The sequence below is a fragment of the Labrus bergylta genome, chromosome 13 (genome assembly GCF_963930695.1).
Source record: "Labrus bergylta chromosome 13, fLabBer1.1, whole genome shotgun sequence".
Lineage (NCBI taxonomy): Eukaryota > Metazoa > Chordata > Actinopteri > Labriformes > Labridae > Labrus > Labrus bergylta.
In genome coordinates, this window is record NC_089207.1 from 9,283,871 (window position 1) to 9,308,289 (window position 24,419).

At 42.2% G+C, this 24,419-nt stretch overlaps 1 protein-coding gene across 23 annotated transcripts in view; it reads left to right on the forward strand.

The window, feature by feature from the left end:
- neb (nebulin) overlaps positions 1-24,419 on the forward strand; it is a 69,517-nt gene that overhangs the window by 14,968 nt on the left and 30,130 nt on the right. For all 23 annotated transcript variants that reach the window (XM_065962565.1, XM_065962557.1, XM_065962544.1 and 20 more), the window contains 68 exons: positions 57-254; positions 585-692; positions 821-919; positions 1,076-1,180; positions 1,420-1,527; positions 2,511-2,822; positions 2,930-3,136; positions 3,260-3,364; positions 3,481-3,588; positions 3,671-3,982; positions 4,113-4,319; positions 4,454-4,558; positions 4,647-4,754; positions 4,831-5,142; positions 5,290-5,496; positions 5,596-5,700; positions 5,794-5,901; positions 5,992-6,303; positions 6,421-6,627; positions 6,722-6,826; positions 6,921-7,028; positions 7,144-7,455; positions 7,557-7,763; positions 7,854-7,958; positions 8,114-8,221; positions 8,335-8,646; positions 8,739-8,942; positions 9,096-9,200; positions 9,375-9,482; positions 9,574-9,885; positions 9,978-10,181; positions 10,335-10,439; positions 10,605-10,712; positions 10,803-11,114; positions 11,207-11,410; positions 11,565-11,669; positions 11,785-11,892; positions 12,502-12,813; positions 12,919-13,122; positions 13,234-13,338; positions 13,612-13,719; positions 13,833-14,144; positions 14,257-14,460; positions 14,550-14,654; positions 14,816-14,923; positions 15,018-15,329; positions 15,434-15,637; positions 15,841-15,945; positions 16,754-16,861; positions 16,999-17,310; positions 17,444-17,647; positions 17,779-17,883; positions 18,069-18,176; positions 18,273-18,584; positions 18,766-18,870; positions 18,987-19,085; positions 20,785-20,886; positions 20,977-21,084; positions 21,201-21,512; positions 21,606-21,710; positions 21,840-21,944; positions 22,038-22,142; positions 22,259-22,366; positions 22,477-22,587; positions 22,820-23,017; positions 23,827-23,931; positions 24,048-24,152; positions 24,247-24,351. In XM_065962565.1, coding sequence (XP_065818637.1) covers positions 57-254; positions 585-692; positions 821-919; positions 1,076-1,180; positions 1,420-1,527; positions 2,511-2,822; positions 2,930-3,136; positions 3,260-3,364; positions 3,481-3,588; positions 3,671-3,982; positions 4,113-4,319; positions 4,454-4,558; positions 4,647-4,754; positions 4,831-5,142; positions 5,290-5,496; positions 5,596-5,700; positions 5,794-5,901; positions 5,992-6,303; positions 6,421-6,627; positions 6,722-6,826; positions 6,921-7,028; positions 7,144-7,455; positions 7,557-7,763; positions 7,854-7,958; positions 8,114-8,221; positions 8,335-8,646; positions 8,739-8,942; positions 9,096-9,200; positions 9,375-9,482; positions 9,574-9,885; positions 9,978-10,181; positions 10,335-10,439; positions 10,605-10,712; positions 10,803-11,114; positions 11,207-11,410; positions 11,565-11,669; positions 11,785-11,892; positions 12,502-12,813; positions 12,919-13,122; positions 13,234-13,338; positions 13,612-13,719; positions 13,833-14,144; positions 14,257-14,460; positions 14,550-14,654; positions 14,816-14,923; positions 15,018-15,329; positions 15,434-15,637; positions 15,841-15,945; positions 16,754-16,861; positions 16,999-17,310; positions 17,444-17,647; positions 17,779-17,883; positions 18,069-18,176; positions 18,273-18,584; positions 18,766-18,870; positions 18,987-19,085; positions 20,785-20,886; positions 20,977-21,084; positions 21,201-21,512; positions 21,606-21,710; positions 21,840-21,944; positions 22,038-22,142; positions 22,259-22,366; positions 22,477-22,587; positions 22,820-23,017; positions 23,827-23,931; positions 24,048-24,152; positions 24,247-24,351 — 11,466 coding nt within the window. The remainder of the gene's footprint in view (positions 1-56; positions 255-584; positions 693-820; positions 920-1,075; positions 1,181-1,419; positions 1,528-2,510; positions 2,823-2,929; positions 3,137-3,259; positions 3,365-3,480; positions 3,589-3,670; positions 3,983-4,112; positions 4,320-4,453; positions 4,559-4,646; positions 4,755-4,830; positions 5,143-5,289; positions 5,497-5,595; positions 5,701-5,793; positions 5,902-5,991; positions 6,304-6,420; positions 6,628-6,721; positions 6,827-6,920; positions 7,029-7,143; positions 7,456-7,556; positions 7,764-7,853; positions 7,959-8,113; positions 8,222-8,334; positions 8,647-8,738; positions 8,943-9,095; positions 9,201-9,374; positions 9,483-9,573; positions 9,886-9,977; positions 10,182-10,334; positions 10,440-10,604; positions 10,713-10,802; positions 11,115-11,206; positions 11,411-11,564; positions 11,670-11,784; positions 11,893-12,501; positions 12,814-12,918; positions 13,123-13,233; positions 13,339-13,611; positions 13,720-13,832; positions 14,145-14,256; positions 14,461-14,549; positions 14,655-14,815; positions 14,924-15,017; positions 15,330-15,433; positions 15,638-15,840; positions 15,946-16,753; positions 16,862-16,998; positions 17,311-17,443; positions 17,648-17,778; positions 17,884-18,068; positions 18,177-18,272; positions 18,585-18,765; positions 18,871-18,986; positions 19,086-20,784; positions 20,887-20,976; positions 21,085-21,200; positions 21,513-21,605; positions 21,711-21,839; positions 21,945-22,037; positions 22,143-22,258; positions 22,367-22,476; positions 22,588-22,819; positions 23,018-23,826; positions 23,932-24,047; positions 24,153-24,246; positions 24,352-24,419) is intronic.

The window sequence follows — 24,419 nt, forward strand, 5'->3', positions numbered from 1 at the left end:
TTAATGGACCTAATAAGAGGCCACTCTTGAGCAATCTCTCCATGATATCTCCACAGCGTGAGTATAAGAAGGACTATGAAAAGATAAAGACCAAGTATCATACACCACTGGATATGATGTCCGTCACCTTGGCCAAGAAATCCCAGGCCATCAGCAGCATGACCGGATACAGAAGCATCAGTACCAACTTCTTCCTCCCCCCCGATACCGTGCTGTTGGATTTGGCCAAGAAAGCCAACATCATCCAGAGTGATGTGAGTCTAGACAGACTTTACAACCCTGTATTGTTGACAGTTTGATTTTAAATATAATATCTAACCGAGGGGAGCGCCTGCAGCCTAGTGGTTGTGTCACGCTCCCCATGTGCAGAGGCTATAGTCCTCGTCGCAGAGGATTTGGGTTCGGGTCAGGCCTCGGCCCTTCGCTGCATGTCACCTCCTCCTCTCTCCTCCAAACATTTCCTGTCTCTCTTCATCTGTCGTATCAAATAAAGGCAAAAATTATAATATCCAATGCCTTCTTGCACAGTTGTTGTAAAATATGTTAATTGACACCATGTTTGTTTTTGTTTCCTCACTTCTAAGAATGAGTACAAGTCTGACTACAACAGCTACACCAAGGGTTCCCCATGGATCACCTTTGGCTCAATGGAAGTGGAAAAGAATAAGAAAGCTGCTGAGATCCTTAGCGAGGTATGTATCCAACAGCGCCATTTCCTGATGAAGGATTTATAGTCGTTAATAACTAAATATAATAAAGATAATTATAGATATTGGCAATATTTGTAACATCATGCGTTAATTCTCCTTGTTTCCTACAGAAAAAATACAGACAAGCTCCAGACACGATCCCCTTCACTGCTATTGACGATCACCCCATCCAACTGCAGGCCAAAGTCAACCAGCTTCAGAGGAGTGATGTGAGTCTACAGCCACTCTGACTCTACTCCTGCAGGAAAAACGTTTCCAATTTGCACTTGAGAACTTGAGAGCACCTGAGAAGAGATTGTTTTAATCTTTACTTTGAGATGAACAGCAGACATGACATCACCTCCTATTTCTTTTTCGCCCTCCAGCGTTTCTACAAGAGAGGTCTGGAAGAGATCCATCAGAAGTACTCTCTCCCTCCTGATGTGCCTGAGTTCCTCCAGGCCAAGTGCAATTCCTATAACATCAGCAATGTAAGGCAAAGAAATACTGAGAAATCACTTTTACAAATCAGCAAAAACATTTTTTTATCCCAGCACACTTTTTGCACACAATTTGATATTCCACTAAATGTAATGTAGTTAAATATGTAGCTGTGTATGATGCAACATAAACTTTAGGAGATAAAGTGTGGGTAAATCTGTGAAGTTAACCAAACTTATTCAGTCTGTATTGTATCTGTTTTATTTATTTCTACAATCTGTCATTTCAGAAAGCCTACAAGCACGCCTGGCATGAGTTGATTGCTAAAGGTTATGACATGAAGCCGGATGCAATCCCAGTTGTCGTCGCCAAAGCTGCCAGACATGCTGCCAGTGATGTAAGTTTCCTGGGAGGGCTGGGTCCACGTATCATTCACAAACTCCATATAAAAGGCAAATTTTGCTTTTTTTATACATAGATAGAACCTATAAAAACATACATAGCCACACAAACGGGCGGGAAGAAGCTGGATTCTTTCATCCAAAGCCTTGACTTCATGCTGTGCGCTGAGGGTGTCTCTGCTCCGCCCTCTGTCACACAGCAGCTCTCACACAGTCCGAACATGAGTAGACTCTCTGCAGATACAGACATCACCAGACTATGAGTGATAATTGAGATGGAATGCTTTAAAATTGGTCCATACCTTTTTCTGTAGCAGCACTGTGAGCTGCTGGGTTAGACAAATACAAGAAAAAGTCCACATTTTCTGTACATGGGACTTCTTTTTTGTTGCCATGGAATCTAAACAGAAATGATTCTGGTATCATGACAACCCTACAAGACACATTCTGCTGCTGCTACCGTATAATACATCATGTCCTTTATTATAACTTTCTTGGTCAGCATTGCAGCAAAGAGGAGTATGCTTAATTAGAAAATACTGATGGGATATCCACACAAAACTAAGTTAGCATTCCCTTTAATATGTCTAGAATAGGATAGGATAGATAGGATAGTACTTTATTGATCCCCACAGGGGAAATTTGGGCATTGCAGCAGCACAGACAAGCAAGAAGGTCATACAAAATGCAAATTAAACAGAATAGATTAGATAAGATAAATAAAAATAGGGGGTATATACAAGTACAAAATGAATAATGAAGTTAATTATGCATGGAATTGAGACAGTATGTGCAGGGAATGGCAAGATAAAGTGACAAGTGATGATTAAAGTGACTTAAGATCAATAGCAGCAATTATTGTAAACAGCAGAGAAGAGAGGCAGTGTCTATTGTCTTGTACCACCTACTTTGTGTTTGATGATGTAATTATTAAAACTCTTTGAATGCTAAAAACTTAGATTTGCTTTTGAACCTCTAGGTCCAGTATAAGAAGGCTTATATGAAAGACAGAGGCCACCACGTTGGCTTCCGCAGCCTCAAGGACGATCCTCTGCTGGTTCACTACATGGAGGTGGCTAAGCTGCAGAGTGACAAGAACTACAAGAAGGACTACCACAAGGCTAAGCTGAAGTATCACACCCCTGTAGACATGATGAGTCTGGTACACGCCAAGCAGGCCTCAAAAGTGCAGACCTATGCTGGCTACAAGCAGCATCACCATAACTACTGTCTTCTACCTGACTCAATGAGTGTGGGCCTCGCTCGAAACATGAACTACAATGCAAGTGATGTAAGTTGGATTTCCTTAAGGGGTCTGTTATGTCATAAAGTTGGCAAATACTGGGGGTTCTCACAGGTTTCAGGCTAAACATGTCCCCTTGTCTCGTCCATTTATAGTTTAACTACAAGCAGGAATATGAGACTTCAGTCAAGGGCACTGGCTGGATTCCCATTGGGTCTTTGGAGGTGGAAAAGGCCAAGACAGCAGCAGCAGCTCTGAATGAGACAAAGTACCGTCAGCCCCCTTCAAATTTCAAGTTCACCAGTTCAACTGACTCCATGGGCATGGAGCTGGCCAAGGCCAATGCCAAGATCATGAATAAGGTAAAGGAGTGAACATCATAATTGCGATTGTTTTGCTCTTGTATAAATCTTTTATTTGTCTTTAAGCATTTGAATTCCTCATCAGACTAGACATTAAGACATCTATTTGTTATAACTCTGCAGAAAGAGTATAAAGCCAGTGGAGAGAAGTTCATGCACACATACCACCTCCCAGCTGATTCCCCCGAACTGCTGCAAGCCAGATACAACGCTGTCAACATCAGCCAGGTGAGTGACAGATTTTTCTCTGGTGGTTTTTTGTGTGCTTTTGAGCACATGAAAAATTAATAGAGGAATTAAGTTCTCACAAAATTTCTAACAGCACTATGAATTATTTTATTTAGAATTATTACACCTATGCCCATCGTCAAGATCTGCTCAAAGGACATCATGTGAAGGCAGATTCCATCGCTGTCGTAGCAGCAAAGTCCTCCAGAGACATCGCCAGCAATGTAAGTTGTAATATTCTCATTATGCGCCTTTGCAAGTGTACTGAATTCAGCGAGTCATCACTAATATTTTTCTCTTATATAGTACAAGTACAAACTGGCTTATGAGAAGGCAAAGGGCCACCACGTTGGCTTCCGCAGCCTCCAGGACGATCCTCTGCTGGTTCACTACATGGAGGTGGCCAAGCTGCAGAGTGACAAGAACTACAAGAAGGACTACCAAAAGTCCAAGCTGAAGTATCACACCCCGGTGGACATGATGAGTCTTGCACATGCCAAGCAGGCCTCAAAAGTGCAGACCTATGCTGGATACAGGAAGATCCCACACAACTACTTGCTTCTACCTGACAACCTGCACTTGCAGCAGTGTCGCGGCATGATGAACATTCAGAGTGATGTATGCTTTACCTTTACACCTGTAATCTATCATGGTGTGATTCTAAATTACAGAAATATCCAGCAGCAGAGCAATTGACCTGTACCTGAGTACAAAGTACAAGTTCCTGTTTTTGTCTTTAAACCCACAGAATCTCTACAAGTCCGATTACAACAACTTCTCTAGAGGAATCGGTTGGGTTCCTATTGGTTCTGTGGATGTTGAGAAGGCCAAAGCTGCTAAATTCGCCCTTGATGAAGTAAACTACCGACAGCACCCCAGTACTTTCAAGTTCACAAGCAAGACTGATAACATGAACATGGTTCTGGCTATGGCCAATTCAAAGATTATGGACAAGGTAAGACTGGACTCTATATTTACATTTTCATTTGTGTCCATTAAGATTTGTTAACATATTCATGCATGTCAAACCAAATTTCTACAAGAACCTTCCAAATATTACGTATGACCGATCTTTTTCATTCCCTCAAGGCTTCATACAAAGCTTCTGGCGAGAAGTTCATGCACACCTATCATCTGCCAGCTGACAGCCCTGAGTTCCTCCAGGCTAAGTTCAATGCTCAGACCGTTAGCGAGGTTAGAGCTCAAAATATTAAAAAAAATAATCTTCCATGTCAACATGTGTGCACAAAACATTTTCAAACACTTTGCTCTTTATCTACAGAGTCACTACAAGCACAAGTGGCTGGAAACCATTGCAAAGGGATATGACATGAAGCCTGATGCTATTTCCATTCTGCATGCCAAGCATGGCAGACATATTGCCAGCAATGTAAGTAAAAACTTACTTTCCGACTTAAACCATAAATATCATCTACAGGTTACTTACCCCTTAATCTTACTTTCAGGTCCAATACAAGAAAGCTTATGAAAAAGCCAGGGGCCACCACGTTGGCTTCCGCAGTCTCCAGGATGATCCTCTGCTGGTCCACTACATGGAAGTGGCCAAGCTGCAGAGTGACAAGAACTACAAGAAGGACTACCAAAAGTCCAAGCTGAAGTATCACACCCCCGTGGACATGATGAGTGTGGTCCACGCCAAGCAGGCCTCAGCTGTTCAGACCAATACTGGGTACAGAAAGGTCCCACACAGCTACATGCTTCTACCAGACAACCTGCAAATGCAGCGGTGTCGCACCATGAATGTGCAGACAAGTGATGTGAGTTTTATCACTGCATTTTGCCTTTCAGGATTAAAACAACGTTTTTGAATGCAACCTTATTGAATCTCCATTTGTATGCTTTATTTATGCTGAAGTTTGAGCTCAACTTCATAACTAATTTGCATAATGCCCCCCCTTTGTTAGTTTGAATACAAATCAGAGTGGAACAACTTTGTCAGAGGCATTGGATGGGTCCCAATTGGCTCAATTGGAGTTGAGACTGCTAAAGTTGGTGGTCAGATTCAGAGCGACAACTTGTACCGCACTCATCCCTCCAACTTCAAGTTCAAAAAGCTGATGGACTCCATGGACATTGCCCTGGCTACTGCCAACAACAAGATCATGAACAAGGTGAAACATGTTCAAATTTGGAAGGAGAGTCACAAAGTAAAAATAATTTAGTTTTTTACCATAATCATTCCTTTTTTGTTCTGTTGTCTTTGTTTACAGCAAGCATACACTGCAGCTTGGGACAAAGACAAGCTGACCGTCCATGTCATGCCAGATTCTCCTGAGATCGTTTTGGCCAAGGCTAATGCTCTCACCATGAGCAATGTAAGGAATTACATAACACTAGAAAACATACTTTTTACTCATTTTATGTCCTTTAATCTTTTTTTATTCACGTCAAAATGTCTTACTTGACAGAAACTTTACAAAGCTGGTGTTGTTGAGATGGCCAACAAGGGATACCACCTCAAGGCTGACGCCATCCCAATTGTGGCTGCCAAGTCTGGAACAAAGATTGCCAGTAATGTAAGTTTGACATACATTTCATTCACATATTAGGAAGTTAATCTGCTGCAGCCTCAAAAATGTGTTAAAATGTTTCATTCACTTTTACAGTACAAGTACAAGTTGGCATACGAGAAGGCCAGAGGCCACCATGTTGGCTTCCGTAGCCTCCAGGATGATCCTCTGCTGGTTCACTACATGCAAGTGGCCAAGCTGCAGAGTGACAAGAACTACAAGAAGGACTACCAACAGGCCAAGCTCAAGTATCACACCCCTGTGGACATGATGAGTGTTGTCCACGCCAAGCAGGCCTCAAAAGCTCAGACTATGGCTGGATACAGACAGATCCAGCACAGTTACGCTCTCCTCCCGGATGCCTTGAACCTTGCGCTGGCTCGCACCATGAACACCCAGGCCAGTGATGTAAGTTAATCCCTCCCGTGCAACACCCTCAATAGTATTGTTGATTTTAAAGGAGGGCAACAATTGATTTTGGTTTGATGTTCCATTTAACTATGAGACGTAATATTTATTTTTTAGTGTGAATACAAATCAGAGTGGAACAACTTCATCAGAGGCATTGGATGGGTCCCAATTGGCTCAATTGGAGTTGAGACTGCCAAAGTTGGTGGTCAGATTTTGAGTGAGCAAAAGTACCGCACTCATCCCTCCAACTTCAAGTTCAAAAAGCTGATGGACTCCATGGACGTGGCTCTGGCGACTGCCAACAACAAGATCATGAACAAGGTACAGCATGCTCTAAAACGAGGGAGAAGATGTATTGATAATCTTCTTCATAATCCTCATCATTTATTCATTCATTGTGTGTCTTTATTTACAGCAAGCATACACTGCAGCTTGGGACAAAGACAAGCTGACCGTCCATGTCATGCCAGATTCTCCTGAGATCGTCCTGGCCAAGGCTAATGCTCTCACCATGAGCAATGTAAGAATAATTTTTTATAAAAGTAGATTGACTACTTTTAACAGCTGAAACACTGATATGGTCTCATGCTATGTTAATTCTACTTCTTTTACAGAAACTTTACAAAGCTGGTGTTGTTGCGATGGCCAACAAGGGCTACCACCTCAAGGCTGACGCTATCTCAATTCTGGCTGCCAAGTCTGGCACCACCATTGCCAGTAATGTAAGTTGTGAGAAACCTGTTGTTTGACATCACTTTTCCCAATGCATATGCTGAATTTTAAATCCTAAAACTGCAGTCCCTGTGAATCACAAAAAAAATGTGTTTGCCCTCACAGTACAAGTACAAGTTGGCATACGAGAAGGCTAGAGGCCAACATGTTGGCTTCCGCAGCATCCAGGATGACCCTCTGCTGGTTCACTACATGGAAATAGCCAGGTTGCAGAGTGACAAGAACTACAAGAAGGACTACCACAAGTCCAAGCTGAAGTATCACTCACCAGTAGACATGATGAGTGTTGTCCATGCCAAGCAGGCCTCAAAAGCTCAGACTATGGCTGGATACAGACAGATCCAGCACAGTTATGCTCTCCTCCCGGATGCCATGAACCTTCAACTTGCTCGTAACATGCAGACTATCGCCAGTGATGTATGAAATTAAAACCTAAAAATGTTCATAAACTACACAAATCATTGTATGAATCCATGATTCATCATAAAGTAAAATTGTTCCTGTAAATTTTCCAACAGAACCAGTATAAGAGTGAGTATGAAAGCTTCATTAAAGGAATTGGATGGGTACCTATTGGGTCGTTGGACGTTGAGAAAGCAAAAACAGCTGGCCGCATCATCAGTGAGCACGGATACCGTCAACATCCAAGCAACTTCAAATTCACTAAGAATATGGAGTCCATGGATCTGATGCTGGCCACAGCAAACAACCAGATTATGAATAAGGTACTGAAAAGGCCTTCATGATAAAACAGAACAAAATGATCCCTTATTTAAACTATAGATATCAACTAACAACTTCATTTTGTTTTTTAGCAAGCGTATGGCAAAGCCTGGGAAAAAGACAAAACTTCAATCCACATCATGCCTGATGCAATGAACATTGTTCTTGCCAGAGCAAACAAGAAGAACACCAGTGAGGTAACGTGGTTTATCTCGGTTTTTGGACATATTTCCACACAGTTTTCCCGAAACTGCTATGATTTGTAAGAATTTAACAGAAGAAATATGGAATACACGAGTATATTTATTTGAAATTTAAATGATAAAAATGTTCTGTCTCTCTTGCTCCTCAGAAATTGTACAAATTGGACAATGAGCTGTCCAAAAAGAAGGGTCATAATGTTCGTGGTGATGCCATTGCTGTCCTGGCTGCCAAAGCCTCAACTGTTATTGCCAGTGATGTAAGTATGCATGTGGTTTAATGTACACTATACTACCTACGGTAATTCATATACCAACGGCCAGTTTTCCCAAATCAGTGTTTCATTATGTAAACTCTCACAATTTTGTTCAGTACAAGTACAAGACAGGATACCGTAAGCAGGTGGGCCACCACATCGGTGCTCGCAGCATCCAGGACGACCCTCTGCTCATGCTGGCTCTGAACTCAGCCAGGATTGCCAGTGATTTCCTGTACAAGAAGGACTTCAACAAGTCCAAGACCAAGTTCAACCTGCCAGTGGACATGATGGCCTTTGAGCTGGCCAAGAAGAACCAGATTCAGGTCAACCACGCCAACTACATCACCCGTCTCCACAACTGGACTTGTCTGCCAGACTCCAATGATGTGGTCGCCGCCAGACATGCTTATGACATACAGAGTGATGTGAGTATGAATGTCCTTGAATCTATAGCGAGTGAAGTTTCAATGTATTTTGAATATCTGTAATGATAGTGGACCCATATTGTGTTGTTCAGGCTGTGTACAAGGAGGATCAGAGGATGATGCAAGGTATCGGATGGGTGCCTATAGGTTCACTGGATGTTGAGAAGGCGAAGAAAGCTGGTGAAGCTCTGAGTGAAAGACTGTATCGTCAGTCCCCAAGCAACTTCAAATTCAAGATCAGCACTGACGACATGCCCATGGTGTTGGCTAAGGCCAACGCTCAGGTTATGAACAAGGTATGCAAACTGCAATCTGCCAAGTGCTGTAGAATGAAAATAATGGATTTTTAACTGAGTTAAACTAGACACTGACATAATAAGTAATTTTTCATCTTATAAGTATTTGTTTTTGTGGAGTTAATTGTATGCATTTGTTTTCTGGGACTGCAGAAAGCATACGTGGACGCATGGGACAAGGACAAGACCAAGATCCACATCATGCCTGACGCTATGGATGTTCTTTTAGCCAAGGCAAACAATGTCAACTACAGCCTTGTAAGTACAGACTAAAATATGTAAGAGCCAAGAAACACTCATAGAGCGCTTACAAATCCTATTTCAATCAAATATGTATTTGTTTTCAGTACTTTTACATGTGATTATCACTCAGATCTGCTGAAAAAGAGATAAACACAAACTCATGTCTGTGGTGAATTTCTTTGTTTACAGAAAAAGTATAAACAGGCACATGAGGATGCCAAGAAGAAAGGCTATGATATGCGCAATGATGCCGTTTCAATCATCGCAGCCAAGGCCTCCAGGGACATTGCCAGTGATGTAAGCTGTTTGCTTCACAGATTTAAAAAAAGTATGTATCTTATAAATTGCTGCACCTGCTTGCATTGAATTTTGCTTTTCACTTTTTCAGTACAAATATAAGACAGGATACCGTAAGCAGGTCGGTCACCACATCGGGGCTCGCAGTGTCCAGGACGACCCTCTGCTCATGCTGGCTCTGAACTCAGCCAGGATTGCCAGTGATTTCCTGTACAAGAAGGACTTCAACAAGTCCAAGACCAAGTTCCACCTGCCAGTGGACATGATGGCCTTTGAGCTGGCCAAGAAGAACCAGATTCAGGTCAACCACGCCAACTACATCACCCGTCTCCACAACTGGACTTGTCTGCCAGACTCCAATGATGTGGTCGCCGCCAGACATGCTTATGACATACAGAGTGATGTGAGTATGAATGTCCTTGAATCTATAGCGAGTTAAGTTTCAATGTATTTTGAATATCTGTAATGATAGTGGACCCATATTGTGTTGTTCAGGCTGTGTACAAGGAGGATCAGAGGATGATGCAAGGTATCGGATGGGTGCCTATAGGTTCACTGGATGTTGAGAAGGCGAAGAAAGCTGGTGAAGCTCTGAGTGAAAGACTGTATCGTCAGTCCCCAAGCAACTTCAAATTCAAGATCAGCACTGACGACATGCCCATGGTGTTGGCTAAGGCCAACGCTCAGGTTATGAACAAGGTATGCAAACTGCAATCTGCCAAGTGCTGTAGAATGAAAATAATGGATTTTTAACTGAGTTAAACTAGACACTGATATGATATGTAATTTTTCATCTTATAAGTTTTCTTTTTTGTGGAGATAATTGTACGCATTTATTTTCTGGAACTGCAGAAAGCATACGTGGACGCATGGGACAAGGACAAGACCAAGATCCACATCATGCCTGACGCTATGGATGTTCTTTTAGCCAAGGCAAACAATGTCAACTACAGCCTTGTAAGTACAGACTAAAATATGTAAGAGCCAAGAAACACTCATAGAGCTCTTACAAATCCTATTTTAATCTAATGTGTATTTTATATCACACGTGATTATCACTCAAATCTGCTGAAAAAGAGATAAACACAAACTCATGTCTGTGGTGAATTTCTTTGTTTACAGAAAAAGTATAAACAGGCACATGAGGATGCCAAGAAGAAAGGCTATGATATGCGCAATGATGCCGTTTCAATCATCGCAGCCAAGGCCTCCAGGGACATTGCCAGTGATGTAAGCTGTTGCTTCACAGATTTTAAAAAAATATGTATCTTATAAATTGCTGTACCTGCTTGCATTGAATTTTGCTTTTCACTTTTTCAGTACAAATATAAGACAGGATACCGTAAGCAGGTCGGTCACCACATCGGGGCTCGCAGTGTCCAGGACGACCCTCTGCTCATGCTGGCTCTGAACTCAGCCAGGATTGCCAGTGATTTCCTGTACAAGAAGGACTTCAACAAGTCCAAGACCAAGTTCCACCTGCCAGTGGACATGATGGCCTTTGAGCTGGCCAAGAAGAACCAGATTCAGGTCAACCACGCCAACTACATCACCCGTCTCCACAACTGGACTTGTCTGCCAGACTCCAATGATGTGGTCGCCGCCAGACATGCTTATGACATACAGAGTGATGTGAGTATGAATGTCCTTGAATCTATAGCGAGTGAAGTTTCAATGTATTTTGAATATCTGTAATGATAGTGGACCCATATTGTGTTGTTCAGGCTGTGTACAAGGAGGATCAGAGGATGATGCAAGGTATCGGATGGGTGCCTATAGGTTCACTGGATGTTGAGAAGGCAAAGAAAGCTGGTGAAGCTCTGAGTGAAAGACTGTATCGTCAGTCCCCAAGCAACTTCAAATTCAAGATCAGCACTGACGACATGCCCATGGTGTTGGCTAAGGCCAACGCTCAGGTTATGAACAAGGTATGAATCATCATGAAGGAATTAGTTTGTACAATAGCAAGTATCACTCATTACCTCATATATTTGTAAATGATAAAGAAATGATTTTAACAACTGTATACCTGCAGGGATCATAAATGAGTAAACTGTCTTGTTTTTGGTTCTGTGACTGCAGAAAGCATACGTGGATGCATGGGACAAGGATAAGACCAAGATCCACATCATGCCCGATGCTATGGATGTTCTTTTGGCCAAAGCAAACAATGTCAACTACAGCTTGGTGAGAGAGGGAGAAAATACCTATGATTCGACGGAAATCCTTTTTGATGGACAATTTTGATTCAATGTTGAAATCATATACTTAACACTTCTGGGATGATTTTGTTTGTTCACAGAAATCATACAAACAGGCATATGAAGATGCCAAGAAGAAGGGTTATGATCTGCGCAATGATGCCGTTTCCATCCTTGCAGCCAAGGCCGGCAGAGACATTATCAGTGATGTAAGTGTCTCAAATTAGCAATTTCTAAATGACTGATATGAAGAGGGAGCTTATTTACATACACCTTATACTAAGGTAAGGTAACTTTATATGTACCCGTAGGTAGATTTGGTTTGCAGTGTTTTACACACAAATGACAGCACAGGACAAAACATGCTAAAGTGACAACAGTGCTCAGTACTATAAATACAATATCCTTTTTACTTTAGTCAACTAATTGAAGTTTGCATCTTCTCTGTGGTGCAGTGGTTAGAGCTGTTGCCTCAGAGCAGGAAGGTACCTGGTTCGAATCCATTATTGGACAGTCTGTGTGTAGTTTGGATGTTCCTACTGTGAGTGAATGCGTTCCCTCCAGGAACTTGTTAGGTAAATTGGTTTCCTGTAGGTGTGAGCGTCAAAGTTTGTCTGCCCTATCAGTGCTTTGAGGGTCTGGTGACCACAGCAGGTTGTTCCCCACCTCTAGCCCAATGACAGCTGGGATCGGCTCCAGCCTCTGCAACCCCCAACAAGACAAGCAGTATAGAATAATGAATAAACTGTAAAGTAACTTTTTTGTGATACCACCTTTACACAACTGTCAATGATAACATTTTGTCATTTTTCCTCCAGTACAAGTACAAGACAGGATACCGTAAGCAGGTCGGCCACCACATCGGTGCTCGCTGTGTCCAGGACGACCCTCTGATCATGCTGGCTCTGAACTCAGCCAAGATCGCCAGTGATGCTCTGTACAAGAAGGACTTCAACAAGTCCAAGACCAAGTTCAACCTGCCAGTGGACATGTTGAATCTTGAGCTGGCCAAGAAATGCCAAATTCAAGTCAACCATGCCAACTACATCACCCGCCTGCACCAGTGGACCTGCCTGCCAGACTCCAATGATGTCGTCCAGGCCAGAAAAGCATATGACCTTCAGAGTGATGTGAGTTTAACTCCCCTTCTAATTTGTCTCAGTAAGTCTTATCTTTAAAGTTCATGCTACAAGATAGCTGAGTATTTACCTTTTCCTGACTATGTTGTTCTGTAGGCTGTCTACAAGGCTGACATGAAGTGGCTCCAGGGCTTGGGCTGGGTCCCCATTGGCTCGATTGACGTGGAAAAAGCCAAGAAGGCTGGTGAGGTCTTGAGTGAAATAAAGTATCGCCAGCACCCCAGCTCCCAAAGATTCACCAGCACCACGGATGCTATGAACATGGTTTTGGCAAAGAATAATGCTTTGACCATGAACAAGGTAGTACTCATGATTATTGAGAGTAAAATACCAACTTCTTAAACATGACATGACTTAAAGTAGAAAATGCTGATCTTAACTTTCATTGGGATTATTTTTGGTTTGTTCCAGCGTCTCTACACTGAGGCATGGGAGAAGGACAAGACTACCCTGCACATCAAACCCGACACTCCTGAGATCGTCCTCTCTCAGCAGAATGCTATTAACATGAGCAGGGTAAGTATCATTCTGAATACACTGCCTTATGTTGTGAAATCCTGGCTTTCTTCATGTCAACAACTGTAGCTCTTGTGTTGAAATGTTTGACAAGCTTTTTAACTTTTCAAAGTTTTTTAAAAATAATTTCTAAACTTGCTTGTTTGCAGTTGTTGTTGTTACGTTCACAACCTGGATCCTCCTTCATATTATTGAGATTTCTGCCCACCTAGGTTTTTTTTTAATACCATAAGCTTTCAATTGTTTACCTTAAGTATTTGTCTCACTTTTCAGAAACTCTACAGACAAGGTTTTGAAGAAACAATCAAGAAAGGTTACTTCCTTCCAGTTAATGCTGTGTCAGTCCTGGCTGCTAAGGCTTCCAGGGACATCGTCAGTGACGTGAGTGATTCATATTGAACTATATGTATTTATGTAATACAGACACTGATGTAGCATACAATGTAAGACACTTTCCAGTTGAAACAAAACATGTTTTCTCCTAATATTGACAGTACAAGTACAAGACAGGATACCGCAAGCAGGTGGGCCACCATATTGGTGCTCGCTGCGTGGAGGAGGACCCTCTGATCATGCTGGCTCTGAACTCAGGAAAGATCGCCAGTGATGCCCTGTACAAGAAAGACTTCAACAAGTCCAAGACCAAGTTCAACCTGCCAGTGGACATGTTGAATATTGAGCTGGCCAAGAAATGCCAGATTCAAGTCAACCATGCCAACTACATCACCCGCCTGCACCAGTGGACCTGCCTGCCAGATTCCAATGATGTCGTCCAGGCCAGAAAGGCCTACAATCTTCAGAGTGATGTAAGTTGATAAAATCAAGTTGATAAAATCAGCTTACATACTAAATCATACAGTGCCATGTCGACTGTCTTTATAAGTTTTGATGTAACATGTATACGCTTTTTTCCTTCAGGCTGTTTACAAAGCTGACATGGATGAGGTCATTGGCGTAGGATGGATCCCAATTGGTTCAATTGATGTTGTTAAAGCTAAGAATGCCTCAAACATCCTCAATGAACGTCTGTACAGGCAGAAACCAGAAACATTCAAATTTAAAACTGACATGACCTCCATGCCCATGGTGTTAGCCAAAACAAACGCTGAGACCATCAACAAGGTAAGCACTTTCATATCAAACATTTGTTATATTCGTTTCCTGTTGATCACATTTAAAGATTATTTAATCTTCTTTGTTTCACATAACAGAAACACTACATCGCTGCTTGGGAGGCTGATAAGATTAAGACCCATGTGACGCCTGACCTTCCTGAGCTGCTGCTTTCTAAAGCTAATGCTTACAACATCAGCAGGGTATGTTGGGTTTGTACTTACCCTCTGTACATGGGGCGCCTGCACCAGCTGATCTAAACCAGCGCCCCCTGTCAGACATTTTATCACACTTCAGTATAAATGTGGATAATTTGCATCATGATATTATTTTTTTAAATGAACTGTTTTCCTTTCTTTCTCAGAAACTGTACAGGGAAGGCGTTGAGGAGATGTTCAAAAAGGGCTACGACATGAAAGCCGATGCTGTCTCTGTTATTGCTGCCAAACATGGAAGAGAAATCATCAGCGATGTGAGCAACATGAAAATAATGCTTTGTCAGTGATGCTGATTTCTACTATTTTGAAAAGCTTTCTGTTAATCATGATTTTACTTTCTCCTCATAGTACAAATATAAGACAGGATACCGCAAGCAGGTCGGCCACCACATCGGGGCTCGCTGCGTCCAGGACGACCCTCTGATCATGCTGGCTCTGAACTCAGCCAGGATTGCCAGTGATGCTCTGTACAAGAAGGACTTCAACAAGTCCAAGACCAAGTTCCACCTGCCAGTGGACATGTTGAATCTCGAGCTGGCCAAGAAATGCCAGATTCAGGTCAATGATTTCAACTACAGAACTCATCTGCATAACTGGACCTGCCTGCCAGACTCCAACGATGTCGTCCAGGCCAGAAAGGTGTATGACCTGCAGAGTGATGTAAGTGATGAGGATTTCTCATGATTTCCTGGACAATTCAAATCTTTTTTTTGTTTAATAAAACCTCAATGTGCCTTCTCATTTCCTCCCAACGTGTCTTGTAGGCTGTGTACAAAGCTGACATGGAATGGATCAGGGGAACCGGTTGGGTACCAATTGGGTCAGTTGATGTGGAGAAAGCCAAGAAAGCTGCAGAAATTCTGAGTGAAATAAAGTACCGTCAGCATCCCAGCAAATTCAAATTCACTGCCAAGACATGTGACATGCCATATGCGCTTGCTCAGGCCAATGCCCAAACCATGGACAAGGTAGAGATAGCTAGTTCACTTCATTCCATTTTCTTTGGATTATTATTCCTTTATCTTTGTTGTGGAGACAATTTGTTTCGTATCATGACAAATCTTAGCCTTTTGTTGTAGTTTGGTTTCTTTGACCATGCTTTCAAATAAAGTTTTGTTTCCTCAGAAAAAAGGGACATCTTACTAAAACCTGTTTATTCTGCTATTTACAGAAAGCATATAATGCTGCCTGGGAGAATGATAAGATCAACATTCACGTCATGCCAGACACCCCAGAGATCGTCCTGGCCAAGCAGAATAAACTCAACACCAGTCTGGTAAAACACCTCCCTCTTCATGTCTTTGTGACACAAAATGATACATCACAGATTACAAACAGTGGATGTTAAAGCAACATTATATCGCAACCCGGTCTCTTGCGCTTTGGCGCCCACCGAAGGTCTCTGAGTGCAACTGCACTGTCATAAAACACATAGTGCTGTTCTGTCTCCCGAGCATAGACAACATGTATTTGTTGACAAGCAGAGGGTTGGTGTTGTAAGAAGCCAAAGAACCATGTTGACTGACAAGGTACAGTAATCTTATCGTGCGCAGATTGTGCGTGAATATGACTCTGCTAATGCCTACAGCCCATTGTAGAGAAAAGATTGATTTATTTATTCATAAGTGAGACTGAGAAACAACTTTGGTTGGATGACTTTCTGCACCCAGTAAAGCTGCTACACATGAGACAAGGAAGACAACGCTAACAGCTATCGCGATATGTTATGAGTAATACCTACAGGGATGTACACTCTGCTTCTTGCTTGGTCAGTCTCTCTTTTTCTCTTCTTTGCTTCATCTGTCACTGTCCTCTTCCATCTCTTAGCCTCAGACAATCAATCTGACAGTACAGAGACGGTGCAAAAGGCTCGTGAGACGTAAAGCTGTACCAATTTTTGCAAGGGAATCGTGGCCTTCTGACAAACTTACATAGCACTTACATAGCACTTTAAGTAGGCAACCGGAGAACTCTGTGGACATGGAGAGACACTATTCTCCCTGGTGAAAGTTGTTACTCTGTATTATAGTGCAAAGAACACAGTGTACAAATCAGACAACCTTACATTATTATTTTCTCCCCAGAAATATTATCGTGAAGGCTACATGGACACCATCAACAAAGGCTACTTCCTTCCCAAAGATGCTATTTCTGTTCGATCAGCAAAGGCTTCAAGAGACATCATCAGTGATGTAAGTCTGTGTCACACTTTCAAATGTTTGACATTATTCCCTTTTCTTTGTTGCTGAATTTGTCAGTATTTTTGCACATTCACTGCAACGATTTGTATCGTGAAACTAATCAAAATATTTCCATCCCATACGTTCAGTACAAATACAAGGCCGGTTACCGCAAGCAGTGTGGCCACCACATTGGTGCCCTTAGTGTGAATGACGACCCACTGCTTGTGTTGGCCGCCAATGCAGCCAGGATCTCCAGCGACAACATCTATAAGAAGGACTTCCACAAGACCAAGACCAAGTACAACCTCCCGGGGGACATGTTGACGATTGAACTTGCCAAGAAATGCCAGCAGCAAGTGAACGACTTCAACTACAGAACTCACTTGCACCAGTGGACCTGCCTGCCAGACTCCAATGATGTTGTTCAGGCTAGAAAGGTTTATGACCTGCAGAGTGATGTGAGTACAATGCAGTGCTATTTTGACAATATTAAGACAGTCTTAAGATTGATTGAGTCTGTGCATTATTGCATATGTGCATAGTGCATATGCAGTATTTGGTGAGTTTAAAACTTAAATTTATTTTTTTTAGGCTGTCTACAGAGCTGATATGGAGTGGCTGAGGGGATGTGGCTGGTCACCTCAGGACTCTGTGGATGTCATCAAGGCTAGAAATGCCCAGACTATTCTCAATGAGAGGCTGTACCGCCAGCCACCGAGCACTCAGAAGTTCACCAGTGTTGTTGACCTCCCAGCTATTGTCCTGTCCAAGCAAAACGCTGACAACATCAGTGATGTGAGTGAAGGCATCTTTTGGCGCTCTAACAGATTTCTCTATTTAATTTTAAACTGCAAAGTAAAAACTTGTGGATATTAGGGCTTCATAATAAAGGACTCAATGTTCTTATTTTCTTCCCTTTCTGACAGAGGAAATATAGACAAGTTTGGGATCAAGACAAGCTCACCTTCCACATGCCACCTAACGCCCCAAGCTTTGAACTGTCCAAGGCTAATTCTGTCAACATAAGCAATGTAAGTTGTATTATATCAGCACTAAAGCAGTTCTGCCTGTGATAACAATGATGAAAACTTGACTCAAATATTTGATCTTATAAGATAAAATGCATTATTTACTTTAGACGAGATTAGACGAAGGATTTGATGTGCTTACACAATTTAATATAATCATCTTTGATCATTTTTCTTGTTCTTTGCAGAAACTGTACACAAAGACATGGGATGACCAGAAGGCCAAGGGCTACCATATCAAGGAGGATGCTATCTCTGTGCTGAAGGCTAGAGCTTCCAGAGATATCATTAGTGACGTAAGAAAAAAGAATGCTTATTAATTGAGTTGAACAGATTTCCAAGCAATACTTTCTAACTTTCCAACAATCTCTCTTCTTGTCTCTTCTTTTCAGTACAAGTACAAGACAGCATACCGTAAGCAGGTCGGCCACCACATCGGGGCTCGCTGCGTGGAGGAGGACCCTCTGATCATGCTGGCTCTGAACTCAGGGAAGATTGCCAGCGAGGTTCTGTACAAGAAGGACTTCAACAAGTCCAAGACCAAGTTCCACCTGCCAGTGGACATGTTGAATCTCGAGCTGGCTAAGAAATGCCAGATTCAGGTCAACGATTTCAACTACAGAACTCATCTGCACCAGTGGACTTGTCTGCCAGACTCCACCGATGTCGTCCAGGCCAGAAAGGCCTACGATCTGCAGAGCGATGTATGCATATTGCTGTGATTGTTTACACATAATTTTTTACAATGATATTCACAATGAGCCAAAGTTTTGGGGATTTTTCAATGATATGTATAAGGTTAACTTTTCTCTTATTTTGCTTATTGTGTATAAAGATGTATAATGTCACGGAATAACATGACCAAATCTGTTTTTGTCTCCTCAGGCTGTTTACAGAGCTGATCTTGAATGGATACGTGGATGTGGATGGGTCCCACATGAGAGTGTGGATGTACTGAAAGTGAAGCACGCACAGAAGATCCTTGCTGATGTAAGTGTGACTTTTAAGTTTTTTATTTTAAGGAGAATAAAAACTTCATATAAATGTAAGACAGAATAAATGTTTGCTGAATCCTTGTTTTACTTTTTTTTTTTCTTGTGTTACAGAGAGGCTATCGTGTCAAGTTGGATACGCAGAAATTTGTTGTCCACAATGACAGAGTGGACATGGTCTGCGCCAAGAATGCTGCTGACGTCCTCAATGAGGTGAGCATGACTCTCTGCTATCCAGATGCTAAAAAGACAGCTTTGGTATAGCATGTATTCTGAATTAAAAGTGATACTTGAGGATTAAGAAGAGCTCATAAGGAGTATGAGGAGGGCCTTTAAGGCAGAGGGGACTTATAACACTTTAGGTCAGAGAGTCCAATCCCAGATGTCAGCAATACTCCATGGGGGAGATCCCTGCAAAGAGAGATTTGGTCGAGAGTGGATGACTGTTTTTTGAGGAAGAATACCCTCTGAGTAAAAATGCATGAAGCTGCAAGGCTATTTTATAAAATTTGTACAAGTTGCATTTCTGGCTATGTGTGTGTGTAAGACCAAGGCAAGCATATGCATATTAAAGAAGGATCTTGAGTAAGAGAAAGTCAGCCTCTGCAAATAAAGTCAGCCTGGTTAGTGACTGGTTAGAGAAAGTCAGCCTGGCCAGAGAAAGTCAGCCTGGTCAAAGAAAGTCAGCCTGGTTAGAGAAAGTCAGCCTGGTCAAAGAAAGTCAGCCTGGTTAGAGAAAGTCAGCCTGGTCAAAGAAAGTCAGCCTGGTCAGAGAAAGTCAGCCTGGTCAAAGAAAGTCAGCCTGGTTAGAGAAAGTCAGCCTGGTCAAAGAAAGTCAGCCTGGCCAGAGAAAGTCAGCCTGGTTAGAGAAAGTCAGCCTGGTCAAAGAAAGTCAGCCTGGTTAGAGAAATTCAGCCTGGTCAAAGAAAGTCAGCCTGGTTAGAGAAATTCAGCCTGGTTAGAGAAAGTCAGCCTGGTTAGAGAAAGTCAGCCTGGTCAAAGAAAGTCAGCCTGGTCAAAGAAAGTCAGCCTGGTCAGAGAAAGTCAGCCTGGTTAGAGAAAGTCAGCCTGGTCAAAGAAAGTCAGCCTGGTCAAAGAAAGTCAGCCTGGTCAAAGAAAGTCAGCCTGGTTAGAGAAAGTCAGCCTGGTCAAAGAAAGTCAGCCTGGTCAAAGAAAGTCAGCCTGGTTAGAGAAAGTCAGCCTGGTTAGAGAAAGTCAGCCTGGTCAAAGAAAGTCAGCCTGGTCAAAGAAAGTCAGCCTGGTTAGAGAAAGTCAGCCTGGTCAAAGAAAGTCAGCCTGGTCAAAGAAAGTCAGCCTGGTCAAAGAAAGTCAGCCTGGTCAAAGAAAGTCAGCCTGGTTAGAGAAAGTCAGCCTGGTCAAAGAAAGTCAGCCTGGTTAGAGAAAGTCAGCCTGGTCAAAGAAAGTCAGCCTGGTCAAAGAAAGTCAGCCTGGTTAGAGAAAGTCAGCCTGGTCAAAGAAAGTCAGCCTGGTTAGAGAAAGTCAGCCTGGTCAAAGAAAGTCAGCCTGGTTAGAGAAAGTCAGCCTGGTCAAAGAAAGTCAGCCTGGTCAAAGAAAGTCAGCCTGGTTAGAGAAAGTCAGCCTGGTCAAAGAAAGTCAGCCTGGTCAAAGAAAGTCAGCCTGGTCAGAGAAAGTCAGCCTGGTCAAAGAAAGTCAGCCTGGTTAGAGAAAGTCAGCCTGGTTAGAGAAAGTCAGCCTTGTTCGCGAACATTGCTCAAACTTGTTTAGTGTTTACCTTTAAAAGCATGAAATACACCTTTATACCACTCAGAATTGAGTACCATTTTCCACAACGCTGTAGACTGCGTCCTCCAGCTAAATCACACCACAGAATGGTTGCAAAGGCAGATTTCAGATCTGTTGTTACTGAGTTTGAACTTTTGTCTCTGCTCAGGCTAAATATCGTGAGGCTTGGCACAAGGACAAGACCAAGTTCACAGTTGCGGACACTCCAATACTCGCCACAGCCAGAGAGGTGGCTAAGAACGTTCACCCGGTAGGATAACTTCTCATTATTTTCTACATATTTTGGTTAAGTGACAATACACAATATGATAGACCTTTAATAACTGTTCATATCTTGTAGCACCTGTACACCAAAGAATGGGACAAGGTCAAAGCCACAGGGTACTACATGCCTGGAGATGCTGTACCAATCAAGCAGTGCATCTCTAATTCTAAAGTCCAAAGTCAGGTATGTAGTGGGAAGGAGCTGCTGCTGTTCCTTTTATTATGAGAGCATTCATTTAAGCTGTACATTTAACTGTAAGCCTTACAAAATGGAGATAACAACTTCTTTCTGCCATATAGCACAAGTACCTCGATTCATACCGCAAGCAAGTTGGCCACCACATCGGTGCTCGCTGCGTCCAGGACGACCCTCTGATGATGCTGGCTCTGAACTCAGCCAAGATTGCCAGTGACGCACTGTACAAGAAGGACTTCAACAAGTCCAAGACCAAGTTCAACCTGCCAGTGAACATGCTGCAGTTTGAGCTGGCCAAGAAATGCCAGGCCCAAGTCAACGATGACAACTACAGAACCCGCCTTCACCAGTGGACCTGCATGCCAGACTCTAATGATGTCATCCAGGCCCGCAAAGCCTATGAACTGCAGAGTGACGTGAGTGCTGATCAACCTGACCAAGGCCTTTTTTTGTTTTTAGATGCGTATGATGATGACGTTTTAAATGTGTATTTTGGCTTCTGTTTCTAGCATGTGTATAAGGCTGACATGGAGTGGCTCCGTGGCTGCGGCTGGATGGCAGCTGACTCTGTCGACCACGTCAAGGTCAGGAAGGCCCAGGAGATTATCAACGAGGTATGTTTACTGTGTCATCTTCAGTCTTTTGAGTTCATTATTATTGTTATTCTTAAACCACTTTCCGTACCCATTTCCGTGTTAGTTTTTTTGTATCTCACCTTGCTGCTTCTGTAATTTTTCCTGCAGAGGCACTACAAGAAGCATGCCATAGAATGCTTCAAGAAATTCACCCTGATTGTGGACCGCCCTGAGCTCATCCTGGCCAGAATAAATGCTGCAAACCTCAGTGATGTATGTCAAAAAAAAATTATAATGATTAAACTGTAAAGAAAATGTTAATTCTCAATAAACAAATGTAAATTCTGCTGTTTCCTTCCACTACAGCTGAAGTACAAAGAGACATTCAACGCAGAGAAGGGTCAATACATCGGTTCAGAAGACACTCCCCAACTTGCCCACAGCAGAGAGGTTTCTAAGAACATCAGTGAGGTAACAAAAAAAAAACAAGCCTTATCATTTATTTTTTGAATTCATATTTGATATGTTTGAAATGTAGTAACTGAATGAGACTCTTTTAACTTTGCACCTACTTTGAATTATTTCAGAAACTCTACAAACAGTCGTGGGATGAATCAAAGGCCGCAGGCTACAAGCTGAATCACGAATACATCCCGCTCGTCAGTGGCAAGAAGGGAAGGGAGATCGCTAGTGATGTGAGTGTCTTACATTTCTTTATAATAATGAACTTTGTTCGGCCAAGCACATGAAATCTTTTTATCAAAATGTAAACCTTCTTGTGTTTTGTTGTCCTGCATCTTACTAGGTCAAGTACAAGGATTTGCATGAGAAGGCAAAGGGTCACTACATGGCTGGAACCCTGGTGGACTTCCCTGAAGTGATGCGCTGTGGAGGCCAGGAGAAGAACAAGGGACTGGTAAGATACTTATACCAGTGTGTCTATTTATTCTACCCATAGCAATGCATCCGATCACTGTGACAGAAGCACCAATGACATTGATGACACAACTTACAGAGGTTGCACATACATGAAAAAGATAAAAGATGTAATTCTTCTTCTTCTTGTTATAATCCACCTACGATTTCATTTGTTTTCACATTTTTAAAAACATTATTAATAACTATTCATGGTGTGCATGTTTTCACAGAGGCTCTATCAGAAGGATTACAATCAAACCAAGACCAAGACCCACCTCCCGCCTGACATCATCGCTAACAAGGTGGCCAAGCGTTGCCAGGATATGCTGAGCGATGTCCTCTACCGCACCTACCTGCACCAGTGGACCTGCCATCCCGACCAGGAGGACGCCATCCGTGCCCGCAAGACTAACGAGATTCTCAGTGATGTAAGTCCAGATTCACAACACATCTTCAGCTTTATATACAAGCTCAGTAAAAAAACGTTTTTAAAATGAGATTATTCTCTAGTTAATAAAGGCTCTGTCACTAAAATGATGGATTTTTTAAGATTTGAGGTCAGGAAATCTCTTAAAAAGAGATGTCTGAATAAGTCATCAAATCTACAAAGTCTTCTGAACATTATATGATTTATTTTTGCGGATTTGCTTGTTCATGTCACAATTCACAGCATTCACAAACTGCTAATGAAATAGAGAAGGAGAAGAGGGCGGGGAAATACAAGTTCTAGGGAAGCTTCAAGATGAAACATACAGGGAGTGGTTTGCAGAGTTAAACAGCGATTATGGGACGACCTGCAAAATATTTTAAACTTGGGACATTAGGAATCAAAGTCACATGAAATCTAAATCATGAAATCCAAAAAGCACAGATGCTATCCAGTGCAAATTTTGTATTTATTTGTTCTTTGTTTCTCTTAAAAGGGTCTCAAAAAGTCTTTTTATTTTGTGCAGCAACCTTGCGAGAGAAGAGTAGTTCTATTGTTTTTAAATCAGTATAAACCCTTAATTGTGTTGATGCTACATGAACAGAGGCCCAGCTTCAAATGTTCTGTAGTTTTGAGAAGTTTGTGTTTAAAAAAAATTCTAAAAAATCAATAATGCAGGCCAACTATAAAGGGACTTAAAAACAAGAAGAATACCTTGTAAATCAGTCCTAGTTATCTGCAAGAGTTTTTACTATGTTCTCCTCATTGTTTTAAAAACAATGTGTGCTCTTTGCTCTTTTCTTTAAATAGGTGTTCTACAAGGAGGACCTGACCTGGATGAGGGGTATCGGTTGTTATATCTGGGACACACCCGAGATTGTTCGTGCCAAGAAGTCCTACGAGCTTCAGAGTGAGGTGAGTAAGAAGAAGCGAGGCCGCAGGAAATGTTCAGAATTTATTGGGGTTTTTATAGAATATCTTTGGTGTGTGTCATTGTGATGATTTACCCTCACGTTTATCTTCTCTCACAGCTGAAATACAGAGACGGAGCCAAGAAAGAATTCAACAATTACTCCATTGTGACTGACACGCCAGCGTATGTGACTGCTGTCCTGGGTCACACCTGGGCCAGTGATGTGAGTGAGATCAACTTGTAGTACATATGTTTCTTGACTGAGTTTTAAAAATGCATGTGATCCAGTTCATTAACTTTACATTTCTTACAAACAGCTCAACTATAGAGAGGCTTACCACAAGGAGAAGCACCTGTACACCACCGTCCTGGATACCCACGACTATGCCAGATGCCACAACTTCAAGCAGTTCTTCAGCAATGTAAGTAAAGATTCACATATCTCTCAGAATCAAATGTATCAGTTTTCCCATTAGAAATACATGATGAT